The following is a 20,606-nucleotide window of genomic DNA, read 5'->3' on the forward strand; positions in this document are numbered from 1 at the left end:
TACTAAACGCTCAGTCAGGCTTCAGAGCTGACGGCGTGTGTTTGCTGCTCTCACCTGCCTCCAGGCTTTGGGCTGACCTGCTCCCTATTCAGAGTACTTAGAGAACAACACATAGTACAATGTTTAATTTTTTTGTTTTAAATTTTTTTTTCCCCCGTTCAGCTATCCTACAGTAGTGTAAAATAGTGCCCCACTCTTCTTGAGCCTTAACCTTTTTCCAAGCTGTTAAGTGTTGATAAGTTGGAATGCTGGGACCATGCACTCTGGTGCCTTGGATTGTAAGATGAATCTGTTCTTTGGTGTGTAAGAGTAAGATGTTCCATGTTAGACATAAATGAAAGCCAAAGAATTTTACGCTGCAGAGACTGTCACAATACAAAGACAACAGAAAACCAAGGACTGAATTCTGCCACCTCACGTGCACAGAAACTCATAGAATGAGGATCGGTACAGGCTAATTTGACTAATCTGTCAAGATGCTGACTTTTGTCCATCATATGGAGTAGGCTGGGTTGGTATGGGTTTTTTTATATTAAAAAAAAAAGGCAAAACAACAATGAACTTTAAAATTGGTGAATTTCTCCTGGTACTTCACTTTACTGTCTGTCCAGAACTTTTGATCCTGTTTAATCTAAAACTGTTTAAGGATGAAAAAGCCACAGTGAAAGCTAAGTGTTGTACTGGCAGATGTATTATGTCAATGTACATACTTCTGCCTTAAAGGGAGCCTTTATTATATGTTTTTAACAACTTTCTACTGAAGCACAATCTCATGAGTTTCTTGTATGAAATCGAAGTGGTACAATTGTTTACACTGAAATTTTTCTAAATAAAAACTTTTTTAAAAAGCAGTCTTTCTATAAATGATACAGCACAATGAATATACAGTGACAAGTGCAATAAATTATAGCTCATATTTACAAGAAGCCTTTTAAATGCAAGAATTAGAGGTAAGTGCATTTAATACAAGTTTAATATTGATCAGAACAATTTGCTATTAGCTTCTGCTAGGCAAACCGTGGCTACACGGCGAACATATCCTTTAGACCAGTTTGTTAGTTGCGTGAGACGAAGGGGAAAGGTTGGCCAAAGACTCACACGTGTTGTTGACCTTCTGTCTTCCTGTAAATAAACGGTCCAGCTGAAGAATGAACAACCCCTCAACTTTTACGTCTGAATTACAGCTGCAGAAGCGTCCCCACTTCCTTCCCGGGCGAGTGGTAGTAGATGAGGCAGCTCCACGTGGGGAGTGGACGGAAGTTGCTTGAGAAAAAGCGTGTCGAGTTATAATGGTCAGGTCAAGTACCGAACTGGAAAAAACCAGCCGGGGCCTGAGGTCACGCTCGTATTTCTAACACAGGGTGCAGCCAAGGCATCTTGCGCGTGCAGGGTCAGACTTAGAACCGTGCTTGGAGAACAGAGAGAACTGAAACGTTTGCTTTGGCACAATTTAAGATGCTTAGCTGTTGTGACAGATCTCAGGAGGAGACTAATGCACAGTCTAGGTGCAGTAACTGGTCCTTCCAGACAAGAGGCAATTCCTAACCTTAGGAATTTTTTATTGTCTTGTACAAAATGCATGCTCTGAGGCTGAAGTGCTAACAAACACCATTCCCTTTAGCTTTCCCCTCCTTCCAAGAAACACCCCTCTCTTCTTTCGGGTGTTCAGTGCCCATCTGGTAAAACTGCAGCACACATCCAAGCAACTTCTAAGGCGGAGCTGCTCCACGAGATGAAGACCATCCCCGCCAAACAACACATGTGTTGCTGCTTCCCACCTCCCAGCTCTGCAGAGTTGAGCAGCTGCCGCAGCTCGGGGTCAGTCTGCAAGAAGTCCTGCGGTTTACTTGCACCCCGGTGTGTGGTCCCCACACCCCTTCCTCCCACAAGGCACATACGTGGTGTTCAAACGCGTGGTTCATCAATTATTTTCTTTTTTTCTCCCAAGGTCAGGTAGTTCACGAAAGCACAGAAGGTAGTATGGAAGTTCATGGTAGAATCACAGAGTCCCCACAAAGACTGTTTGTCAGTGACAGCCACAAGCTCTTACTACCATATTCCTGTATTTCTTCAAGATTACATTAGAATTATCATCAAAATAAAGAACAGATATGGCATTGAGTTTGGTAGGTGCACAGCATGGTTTGGGAACGTAATCAGGATTCATAAGATGAACCTGTTGCCAAAAAGAAAAAAAAACAAAACAAACAACTGAGTAACTCGCCCACAACTTCACCTATCGCTTTGGCACTGAGCTTTCTGGAGACTTACCAGAGTCTGTACGATGGCGTGATTGGTGGCGTTCATATGGGCATTCAGTGGGAATGAGCACTCCCCATCACAATAGTTGGCCGCGTAGCCCTTTGGAGCGATTATCCAGTCCTTTTTAGGAAACGAACAGAACATGATCCAAATTAAAAAAGTTGCCAACTTGTACAGACAACTGCATGCAATTAAGAGCAGCTGAAAATTTTCCACTAACTTTTTTTCTTGAGGGTGAAAATGTGTTTTCACTGAAACTGTTACGCTTTGGGTTATTTTTTCTTTTTTTCTTTTTTTTTCTCCTGATGAGCCATGACTTTTCCATGGACACACTGATTTTTAGTGTCCAAAGAATGGTGCACATCTATGCACAGCTTTACTGCCGTGAACTAAAAGACTTTTATTCCTAAAACTCTTGCTGGGTTGCCTTGGGGGGATTGTGGGTTTGGATGCCTTTAGTTATGTTCCAACCTTTCCTGCAGGTTAGGCCCTCAGACTGAACCACCTTTCCTAGCTTGAGTCACAGCCTTAGACTGGTGTCCTCTCTCAGAGAAAATCACGTTATGTTCACGTGTGTGTGTGTGTGCGCAGGCACACATGCACTATTTAACCAGGGAGCTGCAAAAACTGCTGCTGTCCCGTGAGCTGGGAGAGGACTTTCACATGTAGGGTATTACAGAAGCAGCAGGGGCAGCTCTGGCATCCTGAATTATAATCTGGTAAAAATAGATAGAAATGGGACCTCCTTTACAAAAGTGCTGAATGAAAGAATAAAAATTTTAAAAATAAAGAAATAAAGAAAGAGAAGCTGAGGGCATTCTCTGAAACATGATGTTTGATGACACTATGGCCCAGCCCTAAATAACTTTAAAATAGCTCCCTGGCCTCACGGTGTTGCAACTAAACCCAGTCTTGAGTCCACCTACCACAGCCAGTGCTAATTCTGGGGCAGGGCTGGAGGGTTTCAACACAATGGCCAAGGTTAAAGCTAGGCTGATCACTAGAAAAAAAAAATAATTGATTTTTTTTTTTTTTACTATCACTGCTTAACATGTTTTTCCTTATCATTAGAGGTACACAGATATGAGCCCTTGCCCGTACCGTGACTCCCACGGGTGACAGAGAATAACTGTATACTTGAATCTCATAAAGTATCAGGCTTCCTCTGGATCTTATCAAATGTCACAACTATCAATATTTATTTGCCCTTCCCTGTGACTGGTTTTAGTGAGGGGGCACAAGGGACATTTTAAAGCATAATGGCAGCCTCGAGTGGAATTACGGTGACACTGTTTAGATAACATTTCATAACAAAATGTCTAGTTTACCCAGACAGAAACATCACACACCTGCCATCCCAAGTCTTGGAAGCTAACGTAAAGCTCATGCTTTCTGCACGCTGTTTTTAAGTCACTGCTGTTGTAATCTGTTAAAATAAAAAGAACAAAACAGGAATTGAGGGAGTGAAACAAGCAGAGCAGCCCTAGAGGGCACAGCTGGCCAGATGTGTGCACGCTGCAGGCTCGGCAGTGAGAAACAGCAAGCTCTCTCAGCAGCCCAAAGGACAAGGGTGTTGAGGGACATCCAAAGCAGGGCTGAAGCTTTTAAGATGCCAACGGGAATGGAGGCACCCAAGTAACACCAGCTTGGTTGTAATCCCTTCAGCTGCCTTTAATAACTTGATCAAGAGGTGCCTGTAAAACACCTTCAGTAACATGACTTCTTAAAAATAAATCTACTCCTTCAGCCCGGCACAGGCTACATCCCCGCTGGGTGCTCAAACTCACCCCGCTTCCTCGGCCGTGCTTTCTGATGTGTGCCGCCCCGAGGTGGTAAGCTCAAAACGCACACACTTACTGAAAGAATTACAACCCCAGGAAGGTTAATCGTCACCTTATGCCCAGCTAGGAGAAGGCCTTCAACAGCTAAGATATCCCACAGGCAGGGAAGCCGTGTCCCCGTCCCTCTCTGTGCCTGCCTCCAGCATCGCACATGCCTCCAGGCACAACCGCCGCTCTTGGACCTCTGTAAAGATCCTCTGAGAAACAGGTTTCTCCTTCCCATAACCCGCTTACCTGCAGACGAAACAGGATTTCACACGCTCTCAACATTAACTTGCTCCTTAGTGCCTACACCGCACGGGAGAGTGAGGGCGCAGCCTGTGAAGCCCTGACGAGAGACCTGCCCCCTCGCCGTGGCACAAGTACGAGGATGTTTTGACCGTGCAGGAGCTGCTCCCCACGGCCCTACGAAAATGCAGCTTTTGACAGCGGGTGGAATTTCCCATCTATATTTGGAAAGAGAGGCGGCCCCGCACGCAAACACCTGGAACCGCAGCGAGCAGAAGAGCCCAGCTGTGACAAGAGGGGCATTTCACCCCTGCGTGGCTGCACAAATCCAGCCTTGACGGCTGGTGGCTGGTTTCGCCACACCTCGGGGCAGCTCTGGGACCTCGGCGCAGCAGCGGCAGAAACCACCTTCTTGGCGGGTCAGTTCGGCCACCGAACCCACGCTTTGCACCTGAGGGGAAGCACGAGGGGAAGAGAAGGTGGCGAATTCATCTGAGCAACGTGGTGACACGTGTGCGCTCGTCCCAGAGCTGGAGCTGGACTGGCCATGTTTTCCTCGGTGTTTCACCCACGGGGGCCTCTGCTGCTCCTCACACACCTCATTTGAGAGCAAAGGCGCTTCCATGAGCAGGCAGATGCCCCACGCTGGCGCTCCTGCCTCCCGCTGCCCTGGGCCTTTCAGCCAAACCAGCCCCCCCGCACCCCTCACACCGCTGGAAAGGGCACCCTCCCGGCGTAGCTTTCCCCCAACGTGGCAGCTGGGATAGAAAAATATTTTTAGTGACTTTTTCCCTTGGCTCTGAATAAGCCTTTCTTTTTCTTCCCTCTTCCCTCCCCCAAGTTTGGGAAACTACAAATGCAAATATTTATTCAAAAGAAAAACTATAATACTAAAAGCACATCCAACTGACATGCATTACAGCTGGGCACAGTTAGCACTGAGGTCTGAAAAAACTCTACACCTCAAACCACCACAGATTAGAGAGTTGTTTTTAGAAGCAGTTTGTGTTTTAAACTTTTAAGGACTGCATTTCAGGCTTTCAATAGCTTCGCTTCAATCACGGATTTAATCAGGTGAGCAGAGCTGGTTAACAGCCTGCTGCAGCATAAACATTCGCTCTCTCAAGGATGGAGGCGAGTCTCTTTCTATTCAAGCTTTCGATTTTCAGATCAGACATACCCATAAGAAATCAGGGCATGGTAGTTTGGTTTTTTTCCCAGGTGAAGGGTTTCAGTCCTTGGCTCAGCCCAAGGAGCAAATTTCTAGCATGAGAAATTTCTAAATGATCTGGTCATAACCAAGAGGAAAAAAAAAATGAGCGGAAGATACTTTAAGTGGTTAAAGGCTTTCATGGACCTGAAAACATAACTTGATTGTTCTTCAATGGGAAATACATTGTTTGCTTAGAGGAAAACAATCCCTGTGTGATAGGGAGTTAGAGTTGACCTATTCACACCTGAGTGGGCAAAAGGATGCTGTGTTCCAAATGCACCTACAAGTTACCCAGATCAGCTACAGGAAAGGGGAGAAGGCAAGGGAGACAGAGAAAACAGGAGTGGGAAGACAGGCTGTAAGGAATCACAAGTTTAAGAAAACACAGTGGGGGGGAAAAGAGTTACTTAACAAGCTACGTGAAGCAGAACATGTTATGAAGGTGTCCTCTCTCACACTGCCTGAAATTGGTCCCCAAAAATGTGCCTCAGCTCACTAGCTGGGGTCACCTCCTTCACACTCTGCATCAAGCGTTGGCTGCTCTCCATCCAAGCTGGACGCAGACAGCTCCACCTCCTCACTTGCCCAAATTCACCCTTAAATGTTAATGTATTAAACATTCCCTCTCTCGGGATTTGCACTCTCCTCTGTTTAATCCTCACCCCAAGCTCCCCTGCCCTCTCCTATCATTATATTTGCCTACCACTTTATGGAATCTACTTCAGCCCAGCTTTAGGGATGTTACAAACCTTTAATCAACCCGTAAGAGCAGCTTTCTCAATTGGAGTAAAAAATGCAGAAATACAGATGACGTAATAACAATCCATTCCCTACAGTTCGAGGCTCGGCATGTGCCCTAGAGCCATGTACACTGGATGTACATCCAATTATGGGCCTGAAAAAATAGAGGAATCCACACAGTAAGGAGTTTTTGGCAGTGAGCTACTGAAGTGGGCTTCCACAACACATTTTCTCCAAAGCCTGGAAAGCAGTTTTCAGCTACTCTCGTCCAGCATGCTCAGCTGTCTTGGCCCAAATTGCAACTTGAGGTAGTTTCACAGTGCGAGATCCAGCTGGTGGGAGCCACTGGGGACCGTGTCCCTTCCCGCCAGCCCTGCAGCCGGGGGAATCCTGCAAACAACCACCACGGGGCTGGGTTACACTACCACAACACGATTTGCTCGCTAGAGGCCTTCCAAAATCTCTGCGAGCTTAGGGAGCTCCTATAGACTCACTGTGGGTTTAACAAATCATCTCTTTTTTTTTTCCCCCCGTGAATGTACCAATTCAGAAACACCAGCCTGGCATTTACAAGGCACTGCATTTAATCACACTGCAAATTATTTTGTCTGAAACAGAGATTTTAAAAAAAGCTAACAAAACACAACCCAAACCCCTAGTTCTACACTTAAAAATAACTTCCAGGACAGCACAGTTAAAGCAGCACAGTTAAGACAGCTTGTCCCTGTGGCTTGTTTGCACTGAACATTGTCTGCATTCACCAGAAGCCGAGCCTGACTTTCTGCGAGCACAGATGTTTCTCTTAAAGCTTGGACACTGGCATCTGTGTTGCTAAAAAGGGTGAGAGAATAGCCTGACCCTAATGGTCTTCCTCCTACAGATACTTAGGCACCCACCTTAGATTTCCTTTAACCTCTCCCACGTTAAGTGCTGGCAAAGAATATATAAATATTTACTGAGGTCGATCCGTCTGAGAACAACCTTGCTGCTCCCAAGGTGCCAGCTTACCAAATTCCACACAGTAATTAATTGCTTCTGCGATTCAAAATAGCTTTGACAGAGGTCTCCAAGGCCAGCCCCTTCTTCTTAGTGTTTGACTTTGGCGATTTGTCCGGATAAAGCTGGTGTAAACCGATCACACAGTTAATAACAGCCTGCTTCACATGAAAGCGATCTGCCTGGGTGGGAAGAAGAGACTTTGGGGTGACGTGGACCCACCTGTGTAGGCACATACAGAAACACCGGCCACATCGCTCGGGTTTGCATCTGAGCTCTCTGCTAAAGGGCAGATTGGCTGCGAGATAACCATGTTTATACGCAAGACCCTTGCCACCATGAAAACATTTGGCCTTATTTGCCTTCAGTGTTTGTGCATATTTGGTTCCCGTACACGTGGGGAAATCTGCCCAGGGCTGTGTGTGTCTGCAGGAAGGAAAGGCCACTTGGAAGGCTCTTCCACTACTCATGGAGCACCTCAACACTCATCTCAGAGGCCCCATGGTGTCTGAAGAGAAGGAACCGAAAAGGGGGTGTTGCACAAGTTTTGCTGAGTGCAGCCCAAAGTCAGACATTTAAATGCAACTTCTCCAGGAAGGGCTGATGGGAAGGGATGTGCCAGCACGCTGACTCACAGAAGAGAAGAGTTATGGCCACTGGACAAGGAGACAGCTCCATAAAGAAATCATAGCTCACAGAGGAGCCGGCTGCATGGCACCAAAGTCCTCAGGCTCAAGGGTCACCATCTCCTACGCTGGAGGGAGTCCTCATCTCTTCAAGTTAACTAGAGGGTCAAGCCTGGAGTCTGGAGCCCACAGTACAAGAGTGAAACCCAAGGTGAGACACGGCTGAGCGAGGGCCTCCAGATCTTACAGACAACAGCAGAGAAACACCTGCACGCTCCTCCCACCCACTTCGTTCCTCCACGTCCTGGGCCAGAACTGGCGTATAATTTTCTGCCTCAAGAGATGAAAATGCTTCCTTTCCTTCCCGTCCATCCTCCTTCTGCAGAAGAACAGAGCTTGTCCAGGAATGCACCGACGCAGGACTCTATGTCAAAGCAGTTTGTAACCATGGGGGTTACCCAGTTCTGCTTTATATAAGCCAGTCATAACTACGTGTTTATAACACAGGAAAATGAGCACTCTTGGCAAAAAAATACAGACCATTGAGATTCTTATGCCACAACCATAACCTCAGCCTCTGAACAGTTGGTACTGACTGCAGGACAACAACGGCACATCCAAAGGAGCCGCAGGGGACTCCCAATCCCGCACGTAGCAGCACGCCTTCACGTAACCCACCAGCTCACCAGATCCAGCAACACACTTCACACATCCCAAACTTGCAGGACTTGAAAGGCTCTTCATACCTAGGTAGCGAATGGGACTTTTTGAAACATACTGCCCCACTCTAATACAGCAACTTTTGGGAAAGGGGTTCATTTTTGGACTGAAGGAAGGAAACCCTGTGCATTCACCAACACAGAGGAAAGAAGGTCCAATCTACAAAAAAACACCAACATCAGCCACCTGCCTTGCTTCCCAGGAGAGAAAATGCCCTCAGGCCCTGATAGACGGAGGCAATCCTGGCTCAGCAAAGAGCAAAACCCAAAACTCTGACAAAATACAAGATACAGCGACAGAGGAAGGTGTGCAGGTGAGGAGACGCACAGGAGGGGACTGCAGCACCTCAGTTCTGCACCCACTTTTTGTCCAGATGCATCCACGCATCCTCAGAAGAGCAAGGCAGCCTTCAGGGTAACCCCTGGGCTCGCCTCCTACTTCATCCTGGGGCAAATACTTCCCCAGCCCCAGCATGCACCATCAGGGCACAGCTAAAAAAGAAAAAAAAATCCCTGTGATTTCCTTAATGCTAAAAACATGTATCGGTCATCAGTGCCTCTTGGGCTATTAAATCAACCACTTCTTAAGGAGAACAGAGTCTAGGAGTGTCACACTTAGAAAGGAAAATAAGCTGATGTAGTCTCTCTTTTCTAAATGCAGAAACCAACCAAACATACATCTTAACTTTAAATTCCCCTCCTTTCCCCCGCCTTAAACCCACAGAGGCTCAACTATACCTTGCTGACTACTGAACTGCCAAATTCCAGGTTTTAAATTAAAGCTGACTTTGAGTGAGAAGAGCCCAAAAAAGTCCTCGATACCACAGAATGACCAGCTATTTTTTCCCTTTTTCTCATTTTATAATTTTATGACCCAGTGTGTGGTACAGTCAAGAAAGCAGCAGTGTAAAAATGGCCCTTTTTGCCCAATATATCTGCTCCCTCTGGAGCTCTGAGTCACATCGCCTGATTTAATAGCAGTAAAAACTTGGGCTTAGCACTGCAAAGCTTGTGGAGCTGAGGAGAGAATGTTGGAGCCTGTCCTGAGTCTTCTACCGGTACCACAAAAGAGCAACACAGCGAGCAGCTTTCCCAAAATGCCGTGAACGAGCTGTGGAAATTAGCTCCTGTGATGAAAGGAGCGCAGCAACTGAACCCACCTGAGTGGGAGAATGGCACGATGCCTGTGTAAAAGCTGGACCTTTCATTTATAATGCTCAGACAAATGAGCTATCTATGCCGACAGAAAGCCCATCACACGAGAAAGTAACCCAGAGAGCAGCTGTGATGTCCACCTTTAAAAGTGCAGCTTAGAGGGCCCCAAGGAAAACCCAGACCAAAGCAGGTCGCAGCGATTGGAACTAAAAGATGGCTCCACCTGTGGGGCTGGCAAAGGGCTCTCACGCCAGATGAGGTGAAAGCCCCTCTAGCAACGCCTCAGGGAGGTCAGGCTGCAGGACCGAGTCACTCCTCCTGCCTTTAAAATCCGTGAAGCAACATTTCACACCCAAGCAAGAGCAGCACTTGCACAGCATGGCATGAGAACCCACAGCCACCCCACGGCGCGCAGCACAAGGACATGCAACGGCCACTTAGGGGCCAACTGCTGCTGGCATGCACTAGCCCAAAGGGCCAGTCCATCAAGAGCCAGAGATGGGGACACCCTTCAGATTCACACTGGCAATGCTGGCCCATCTCCTTGTTCTGTGACTGGACATAGACTAAACAATACAGCCACCTCTCTTCCTTGGGGTATACCCGTTACCAGACACAGGAAAAGCAGGGACCCTGTTGGAAATGAAGGGGGCAGCATAAGCAAATTAATCAAGTAACTTGGAATGGGCTGAAATGCTTGAGAGGAAAGAAGGTACTCAAGGAAAGCAGCACCACAATGATGGGCAGAGTGGCTGGAAAACAGACAAGACTTAGACAGGACACTCCCAATTCTTCTCAAAATTTCAGGGTTATCCTATTATGCCACCAGCCACTCACAGGGCTGTGGCGTACAACACCTGCAACATACAACCCTCTCACAGCAAAGAGGCAAGCCTCTTGCCTGCCTGGAAACACGCTTCATTGTTCATACGCTGCTGTTCTCATCAGGGAAATAAAAGATCTCATGCTGCTCTACTAGGGTTTTTTCCAAAGAAAACCAAAAGTGGACTCTCCTGGAAAAATGCACATGTACAATACCATAAATTTCAGGGTACACAGAGATGTAATTTTTTTAATAGTGCATTTCACATGGCATAATTCTAGGTAAATACCGTACGGCAAGCAACCTACAAACAAAAGACACTTCACCCACCCTAAACTCAATGGCCACGACTTCACATGGGGGTCCAGACTCCACCGTGGATTCAAGAAGACTCCTGTAAATCTCATTATGTGAGACCCCCTCTTCCATCTCCTGGCAGATGTAACCTATTCCCCCAAGGAAAAGTGTTCCACCTCACATCCCTCTTCTTGCTTTTGCATTCCAAAGCAAATGGAAACACTGCAAGAAGTCATCCCAGATGATGTTGCGTGATTACTCGTGTTCCATGATTACCTGTGACACTAGACACCCTGGAAACATCCTGTGCCTGGGTGGAGCGGTTTCGACTCTGCTGCCTGCGCCTGCTTGTCGCTGACCTAGTGGTCCGTACGTGGACTTCACTCACTTTGAAGAAGGCCACCATGAAGGGCTGTTTGTCATAAGGGCCATCTCGACCTATAAGGCCTGCTTCCCTAGGATTTACGCTGAAACCTTCAAAGCAAACAGAAAAGCAAGGGTTATGAGAAGCGATGCAGTTGGATTGCTCCTTCCAGCCTCGCAGCATCCCCCTAAGCAGTGTTTCCTTTTTTCTTGCTCGTGCTCTTCTTCTTTAATCACTAAACATTCCTCTTTTGCCACCGTAACCTATGGACATTTTTATGACAGCAACCCATCCATTCTAGACAAGAGGCTCCACTGCAGCACCTGGCTCTTTGGTACCGCTACAGTATCACCAGTTTAGGTACTAAAGACAGACTCAAAGCCCATATGTGACATGAAATGAGTTCTGCTGTCCGTGAAACACAAGAAGTGGTGATGGGATTAGGGCACCTCTAGGGGAAGCAGAGGCCCAAGAGATGGGATGCTTTCGTCAGGAGCACAGGGATGAGCTCTCAGCCCATTTGGGGAGAAGGAGGCTGGTGCTTCTTAGCATTTCCTCAGGGAGAACAGTAGATAGCCCCTCCAGTCTCACTTGACCCTACAAATGTACCAAACATGTATCATGAAGTGCCAGGAAGCATAAGTTTGGGTCCAACAGAGGACAGATGTCACTGTCATCTTTCTGGTCACCTTCTGCTCATCTAGATTCTTTCTTTCCCCACTGCTTATCTTCCAACGTTCCATTTCATGGTCTTTTGCAGTCTCTTCTCTCCTTTTCCACCTTTCAAAGTTTCTGTGGCAAAGACATGCCCATGGTGGGACAGCCAAGAACTGACAGCCCTCAGTCTCTGCCCTCACACCTTGCTCAAGGTGTTGGCTACAGCTGCCTACAAAAGCAGGGTGCTCGCCCCCACATTGCAATTGAGCCGTGTTAGCACCACTTCTAGACGTCATCCAAGAGACTTGCGAGGTGACACGTGTTCAACGACCCATAACCTACCATCTCGGGTCACCACGCTCAACTGTAGTCCCATGTTGTGCTGAGGGTTCATCACCCACATGTTACTGGTGGCAGTGACATCAAACTCCAGCCAGCCCTCCTCTGAAGCCCACACTGCCCGTGTGTCCAGTAGAAACAGGTCAGAGGCCCTGCAGAGGAAAAGAATAATGACGAGATTGTGATGTCTGAGATTTTCTTCCCTGGCTTTTGCTGTTACAGAAACAAAACCTGAAATTGTTAGAAGTCATGTTAACAACCAGGAAAAAACACCCCACAACAACCAGTGCCCAAAATCTGTCTGTTTGTATGCACAGTTTTGGTATGAGATGTGTATGCTTCTGCATGTGAAATTCAGGATTACAAAGGTTTTTCAGCATTATCTAAGGCGGAGGAAAGTAATCCTACTCCTCAGGCCTCTCCATTTCTCCACGAGCAAGGGATTAATAAGGCGCTCTTCTTTCTGAAGAGCACAGTGCTAGCCCTGGCAGGACAGGCGTCTAACTAGCAGCATTTCCAGGCATTCAGTGGCTTCTGTCAAAGGGGTTTCAGGGTTGCCCACCTTCCACAACACAGACCTACCACAATTGACCACAGCGAAGCAAAATGGACCTCTAACGACATTTTTCTGAGGCTTGTCAACAGGGATCAGAGTGTCTTGTCCCAAGGGTGTTGGCACTGAGACTCCTTTGTGGGCTTCCAGCTTCAAACGCTATCAAGTCTATACCTCTTTTACAGCATTAAATGCCCACACCAAAATGCAGTTCAATAAAGTCAGCTGGAGAAGAGAAATCTCACATACATTTGCTCACTTTATTACAGGCATAATTTTCCTGTGCAAGAGAGCTAATTGCTATCCTTAACCTGTGACCGTCATCACAAAATTGATGCCAGATGTCAATCCTGTCTTCATCTGTCTTTCCCCCCTGGATTTCCTTTTTTAACAACAACTTAATGGAAATGTGAAAACAGCGTACCTGTCCCTTCCACTCATCAAAGGTTAACTTCAGAGAAAAAAACATTTTGACTGGGCTACATCTTATTTTTGGCCAACGGCTATGCCATACTGCCCAGCAGCTTGGTTTGCATGAGATCACAGATGGAAAAATAAGCACTTAAGTATATTAGGGCTCCTAATGCAGCTATTTGTACAGCATAGAGGCTTTCCTCTGCCTCGCTAGTAGCCGCATGCTCTGTGGCTGCCTCAGCAGCTTTTCCCATAGGAGTCTTTGCCACCACTTCTCCAACGGGAAGAGGGTTCAGGAACAACTCTGACCTTCACCTCCAATAGCGGTGAGTGGCTAGAGCTGGCCAGCTGCTACATGTTTTGGAAACCCCAGGACTGAAAGATTTGGGCTTTCCCAGGCAGGGTATATATAAACTGAAATGGTGCTTAAAGCAGACCACAAACAGCAGCTGCAGCTGAGACCACTCTTCCCCTCTCCAGGTTTAAGGGACGAACGAACTGCTAGATTATTCCCACCTCTGAATATGACTTACACATTGGTCCTCTCCAATGCTTGAAAATGGGTTTTCCTAGCACCTATTCTGACCTTTTCCCTCACACCAACTGCTTTTTGATCTCGTCCCACCTCCCCTCCTCTAAGTGCCATACTCTTATCTGCTCCAGACAAGGTCCCGTTGGAGCCTCCAGACTAGAGTAAACTTGCCCTTACGTACCCTCAAACCACTCGTGTCTAGATGCAGGTCTGCTTGGAACTCTCTACGAGCAAACCCTCATGAACACTCAACCACATGGGCATTAGTCAGGTCTACAAAAACACGATGAGGAAGCTCAGTTCTTTTATTATTCCCTTTGCCTTGCACTTTGGGGAGTCACCTTGACATCACAGAGCTATAAAGCCTAAAAGGGGCACATGGCATCATCTAGCCCACTTCCCTGAACTTCAGGCAGGATCAACTATATACCTGTCACTCCTGAAAGATATTTGCCTGATCTTATGGATTTCCAGACTCAGACCCTCTACCATCTTTCCAGGTAACTGAATGGGTTTCACTTGAAGCACTTCCCATCACCCCCAATATCTAAATTAAACGTAGCAACAATCTCCCCTTTCAATTAAAACAACATCTTCAGCCCCTCCTTGCAAGCTATGTGTGATAGACTTTGACTATTCTCATTGCCCTTTATAGATCTAACTCAGATCGAGCTCTCACTGTTGCTGAGTACAGTGGAAGGATGTGTCTCACAGACTATGCCTCTACTCATGTATCTCAGAATATGATTTTGGCTTCTTCACAAAACTCACACTCTTAACTCATGTTCACCTTGTGATTCACTGTAATCCTTAGACTCATGCTGCTGAACTGCAAAGGACTCAGTCACTTCCTAGGGTGTATTCACATGATTGATTTTCCATGTCCAAAGGCAGTTCTTCTTTCTACCAAATCATGGTTTTTTTCCCCCTAGATTGAATCTCCATCATTATTAGATTATTTTAAGATACAGACTTGCCTTCTGGTGGGCCTCCCCTATCCTAGGGTCCTTCACAAGTGAAATAAACAGACTGTCTGACCAAGGTACAATCATACAAAAAGGGAATGCTCCATTTTATCCCAGTACAGAATCACAGAATTGTCTGGGCTGGAAAAGACCTCTGAGATCATCAAGTCCAGCCTATGACTCAACACCATCACACCGGAACTCACTTTGGAATGATTTTAATTCCTTTGTTAGATGTAGAAAAATAGACAACCAAGGTTTTCAATCAAGAGAACTCTCTGCAAAATTTCATACAGGACCGGTTTTCAATCAGCTCTACTATTCAACTGACTTCTGCCTTGTTCAACAGGATGAAGGTTCACCCCACAGGTATTGTAGGTCAGAGTAGTAAGCAGGTAACACATCCTAACATTTTCTTAACAGGCTTAAGCCTGTTTTCAATTAATGCGTGCCACCCAAATCTGACCAGACTGCAAAAAATACCTGGTTTTGGCATGAAGGTTTTTAAAAAATACTCAGTTACCTATTTGCAAAGAAAAAAATAGAGGATGAAAAAAAACCTACTCAAATAAAAATGAATCCCAACTATTTAACTGACAGTCTAACTGCTCCTTTATTTTTTTAGAATAGAAATATTTTATGTCCTTCCTCCTTTAAGAAAATCATCTCATATGTGGCCAAGAAGTAAGTACTTGAAAATTGCTACCCACACAGGTTCAAAAGAGATTCAGAGGTCAGCAACAAAATCCTCTGGACTTTTTATATGCAATGAATATACTTTCCCCTCTGGTAAACCAAATACCATGTATCACCTGAGAGGAACCTGCTCTTCCTTACAGCCACGTGGCTGAGAAGAAATGTTCTTGCTACTCTCGCAAAAAAGCCGTACAATGTCTGATTTTGGAATGGAGACAGGGAAATCTCTTAGGCTGGCCCCAGGTGGAAGAGAAAGAATATCTAATTAGATAGGGAAGGGTGAAGGACTTGCTGCAATCGTGAGGGACACGTGGACATGCAAGAACTAGATGCAGAGACTCTGCATAAAAGGAAAAAGCTTGCATAGAAAAGGGAGTAGGAAGTATCCATGGCCACCACACTTCTGTGAATCAGGCCCATTACTCCCAACTCAGCATCCCTCCGCTTCCAGAAGTAGTTGAGAACTACTGTCACCTTCCTGCATCGATGGCTCACAGAGGGCTACAACCAGCAACTGCTGCCATTTGCAGCAACACAGCTGCCACCAAACACGGTGGCAGATATCAGCAGTGTGAATCTCACACTTCCAGTCTTGCCCCAGTGTTTACAGGGAAATACAGCCCCACAATTGATTTTTTTTCCCTCCTCCAGTTCTGCTCTCTGAAGACCATGGAAAACAGATTTATTCCATTCCTCTCCCACTAGGGCTGCAAAAGGAAGACAGAAAGGATGAAAGCTAAAGCTGCTGCATGGACTTATCATCACTCCTGACTGCTGGACACTGTTGGCTGATTTTGGGAAGGACCATATTTGCCATCAGTGTTTGCTGAGCACGTCCACACTCTGAGGGCCTGCCTGCTGCAAAAGTTGGAGCACACACAGCAGATGAGCAGGGGATTCCTGCAAGCCAGAGGGCAGTGCTGGAGAAAGGAAAAAAAACATCTGGAAATGGCAACTAAACCTAGCAGAGACAGCTGACCCTCACTGGCACATGAATCGGCTTCTCACCTTCATCTTACAGCCATGTCAAAAAAAGAAAGAGTTTAGGAAGCAGGTACCATGTGTTACACAAGTAGATGCAAGTCCATAGTCAAAGTAAAATCTGAAGAGTGGACAAGAAGGTGCGAAACGGATCACTTACCAAGCAAGTCGCATGAAATGAAGTATTGAATTTCTAGTCATTAAGTGGTGACATCGATCCCGTGCAGTGAGGCGGGCAGTGGCTTTCCGAGAGGAAGCACACAACCACGTCCGCAGTCACATTAATGGAAAGATATCCCAAACCTTCAGCATCTGAGAACAACAGAGGCAAGAGGGGACCTGAGGGAAACAGGAAGGGAGCACAAAGAATGGGAAAAATAGAAAGAAAGGCTGGAAGAAGCATGTGAGCCAGCATCACTGAGCGGAGAGGAATAAGTATCTCCTCTCAGTTCCAGCTGAAGAAAGCAGATTCAGTCCAGAAGTTTCATGCTCAAGGAAGCCCACATGCCAAGGATAGCACAAGACCGCTGGCACTTGCACAGCAGGACTTTCAAACCCAGTGCACGAAGATAAATTTCATCCCCAAAACAGTAAAATTCTTAACATCCTCTCTTTTTAAACCTGCCTCTGGGTTTTTGTACAGCTACTGTCATCACACTGTCACTATGGTGCCCACTGCCTCATCTTTATTTTCAGCGTGCTTACCCATCTGGATGACTTCAGTTAAAGATTTCCACAGTAAAGGTGCTGCAGGCATAATATTTTTGATCTTAGATTATTAAGGGGAAGCAAGGGAATGGGAGAAACTGAGGCAACGAGCTGAAACAACTTTCCTGAGGCAGAAGAGGACAAGTTAGATGCAAGTTAGAGTTTCCAAACTTGAAACAGGAGTTCTGGATCAGAGCCCTAAAGCACGGTCTGAAGTCCCAAGAAATAAATGGGAGTGTTTCCAACGCCTTCAGAAGACTCTGGAGGAGGACACAGAAGTAAAGGTCAGCCGAGCAAACACAAGTGGCTGCAATAAACAGAAAGAAGTATACAGTTTATCGGAGAATTATGGCCTGTGTAATTCAGAAGGCAGGATTTAGCTCCAGTGTCCTCAGAGAGTGAGCTGATTTGTGAGATATAAATATCAAATATAGCTACTATTCTTAACGCCAGCATCCCAACCATGTACTCAAGGCATTTATAGGAGAAACAGCTTGCATTTAACTTCAGTGCTTTTCCCCCTGTAAGATAAATATTTTGTTAACCGAAACCTCTGTGTAAACCTTTCAGCAAAATGTCTCTGGGTGTTAATTCTCTTTAATTGAACACTAATTAGATTAGAATTTAGTCAAATTAGTAACCAGGTCAAGTGGTTAATCTTAGTTACTAAGTGAAATGTTCACATTAAAATAATTTCTCTGTTCTGGGTACACATTACAACATGGAACTTTGCTGCAGGAAAAACACCAAAGCTATAAAAAGCTAAATTTAAAGAAGCATCTGTTGAACTAGTTTTTTTTTTACTTTCCCACCCTCCCTGGCCTTCTTTCCCTGGTCATGCAGAAGTTTTACCAGTGAGACAGTGAGAAAAAACAGAAATCTCACCTTCAAAATGACCAAGTTAAAGGTCTCTCATTTTAATTACAGATCTCAGAACAACATTTTTGGCCCAACTTCAAAGCTCGCAATTACCCAGGTGTTTAAAGGATTGTTACGCATCAACAGCCATTTACCAAAGCATTAATTACTGTAAGTCTCTAAAACTTCCCTCAGCTGAACCTTTTTGTTTACTTTTCTTCAAAGACAAGTTGACATAATAGTCTAGACTGCCTAGCAGCAGTTTCTCAAAAGGGAATTTTGCACAGAAGTGTGTGGGATTTACATTTTAATTAACGCACTTTCTAAATACTCTTCTGCATACCTCAGGATCTAAGTGTTTAGTTTGCGCTGACATCAACCTTCTGTAAAAATTATCCTGCATATAGCAAACCAGCAAGGTTATTTGCTCTTATCCCCTAATGACAGAATAATAACTGCATTCACAACAGACTCAGCGTTAAACGGAGCTTCACGCAGATAAAAGTTTGAAATCACAGCCTTTTCAAACCTGTAGATCCCCCATCCTGCAGTAGATGTAAGCGCTACTTTGAGTCTAAAAGTATTTATTACTTATAGAACAGGCTCTATGTGGAGCTCACACAGCATGAGGTATTGCCAACACATACAATACAAAACCTTAACAACTTAGTAGGTCTAAAGGACCATTACTCCAAAGATTTAGAAGCACCGTGCAAAATTTAATCAGTGCTTGCCCATACAGAAAACCTCAGGTAGGGGAATGCCAGAACATGGAATGAGCTGTCATGGAAAGCAAAGGCAGTCTCCATCATTTTAAGAGAAGAAGTCAGGTTCAGTTTAACTGTCTTGAAGAAGCCCAGACCATCTATGGGCCAGAGAACCAAGTAAGACATGCCCATCCTATAAAAGCTCCTTAGAAACGAGGAAAGAAGTATCAAGCGCTGTCAACCTACCAAAGAAGTTACTTCCGAGGTGAAATAGAAGACTAGCAACTGCACACTACGTTGCAGGGATTGACTGCCAGCAGGGGAACAGAGATGCTGGGACGCTCAAGAGGGGATCTGCAATTTATCACAGGGAGAGGAGAGCTGTCTTGGATGCGTCCAGACACGAGTACACACCAGGAGGGATGGGCAAGCTCAGCCTCGCACCACATTGCCCTGTTTGATAAGAGCTTCGCTGTGCTGAAAAGGCTCTCCCACTGTGGGCATCGCCCTGGCAGTAAAGTCTGCAAGGGCAGAGGGTTATGCCTTGTACACTCACTGGAAGAGAGGCAGGGTGAAGCCAAGTGGTGTCAAGGCTGCACCTGGCAATGAATGGAAGATGAGAGCCCAGAGCTTGAGGACATGGTCTCCTCCACTGCAGGAAGCTCAGCCCACAGGTCAGTAATAATTCCCAGCAAAGCCAACACTGATATCCGAGTGCAAAGGTGTCCTGCTGCATCCAGCTCAAGGTCTTGAGTTTCATGTCTCTAAGGAATGAGAACAGGAACAGTGGAAAAAAGAAAAGAAACACCCCGAGTCACAAGAATAGGAGATGTATTTCTCCTTTCCTTGACTATGATTTAAAGGACTAAGGGGTACTGCAGCTGTAGTGATGGCTACTGTACTACACCTCAGAGTTTAATGCAGCTGGAGGGATGAAGATGCTGGCGAGGGCAAAGGGGTAGTATTTATCTTTGTCCTTTAGGAAAGAAGTAAGGCACTGATATTCTTTAGTTTTAGTAGCAGCAGCCAGCTGGTTCCAGAACCAGTAGGTTTCATTCAGAATAACTTTGACTTATAAACTACTAAAAACCAACCACCCTAAACCACAACAAATCGCATATCCACAGCGGGAGTTGACCCGAAACGCGGGCAGACGTTTCTCTATAGCATCATGGAAACAGCTCTATCATATACAAATATATGCACACTATATACAAATCTGACCCCAACTTGAAACAGATTGATGCTAGCTTTGTCATTTGTATTACACAACCCATTCCAAAACCCAGTTGAGGACGGTTATTTATTTTCTAAGCTATAAACACTGCCGGCAAATCAATTTGCCCTTTAGATTAGAAGCTCGGATCACATTTGTATAAATATCCTGTTGCAAAGAGGAAGACTTTATTACCACTGTAACTGGCAGCTAAAAAGCAACGAGAGCCTTAACCCTTAAGGAATTGTGTTCAGTAGAAGAAGAATGTACTCCACAGGCGGTCCTTTTGCAGGGCACACCTACGTCCATCCGTGTCTTATCATCTAGGATAAATCTTTCTGCACAGCAGGTCCTCATATTTCATTCTGGGTGCAAATGAAACTGTTTAATAAACTTTGATCATTAAGGTACCGTATCTTCCTTTGATCACTAACACAGGCCACTGTGTTTTTCATAGATCAGTTGTTTGGACAGTGTGGGAGTGTTCCGAGGTCCTCATTAGCAGGATATTTACACTTGAAAACATACTGATGATCCAAACCAAGGACTAACATCTTTGATCAACCATAAACTGCCTTCCCTAAGCCTGACCTGACACCTCTTCTGGGTGAGAGCAAAGAAGTTTCGAGAAAGAAAAAAAAAATTAATGAGCTGTTTCCAGGGACAAACTCATTTCTTCCCTTCCCTTGCAAAGGTCTCGCTCGCATGGCAAACC

The 20,606-nt window shown here is 45.6% G+C and overlaps 1 protein-coding gene across 1 annotated transcript; it reads right to left on the reverse strand.

Moving 5' to 3' along the window:
* Nucleotides 1–2,026: 2,026 nt before the first annotated feature.
* On the reverse strand, nt 2,027–12,413 carry BMP6 (bone morphogenetic protein 6; the record flags this gene model as incomplete). Its single annotated transcript, XM_009874425.1, has 5 exons — nt 2,027–2,176; nt 2,272–2,382; nt 3,612–3,688; nt 11,178–11,375; nt 12,265–12,413. Coding segments are annotated over 5 exons (685 nt in total), but the record flags the coding sequence as incomplete, so codon positions are not given.
* Nucleotides 12,414–20,606: the final 8,193 nt, after the last annotated feature.

This window comes from Apaloderma vittatum, unplaced genomic scaffold, assembly GCF_000703405.1.
Source record: "Apaloderma vittatum isolate BGI_N311 unplaced genomic scaffold, ASM70340v1 scaffold21508, whole genome shotgun sequence".
Classification (NCBI taxonomy): Eukaryota; Metazoa; Chordata; class Aves; order Trogoniformes; family Trogonidae; genus Apaloderma; species Apaloderma vittatum.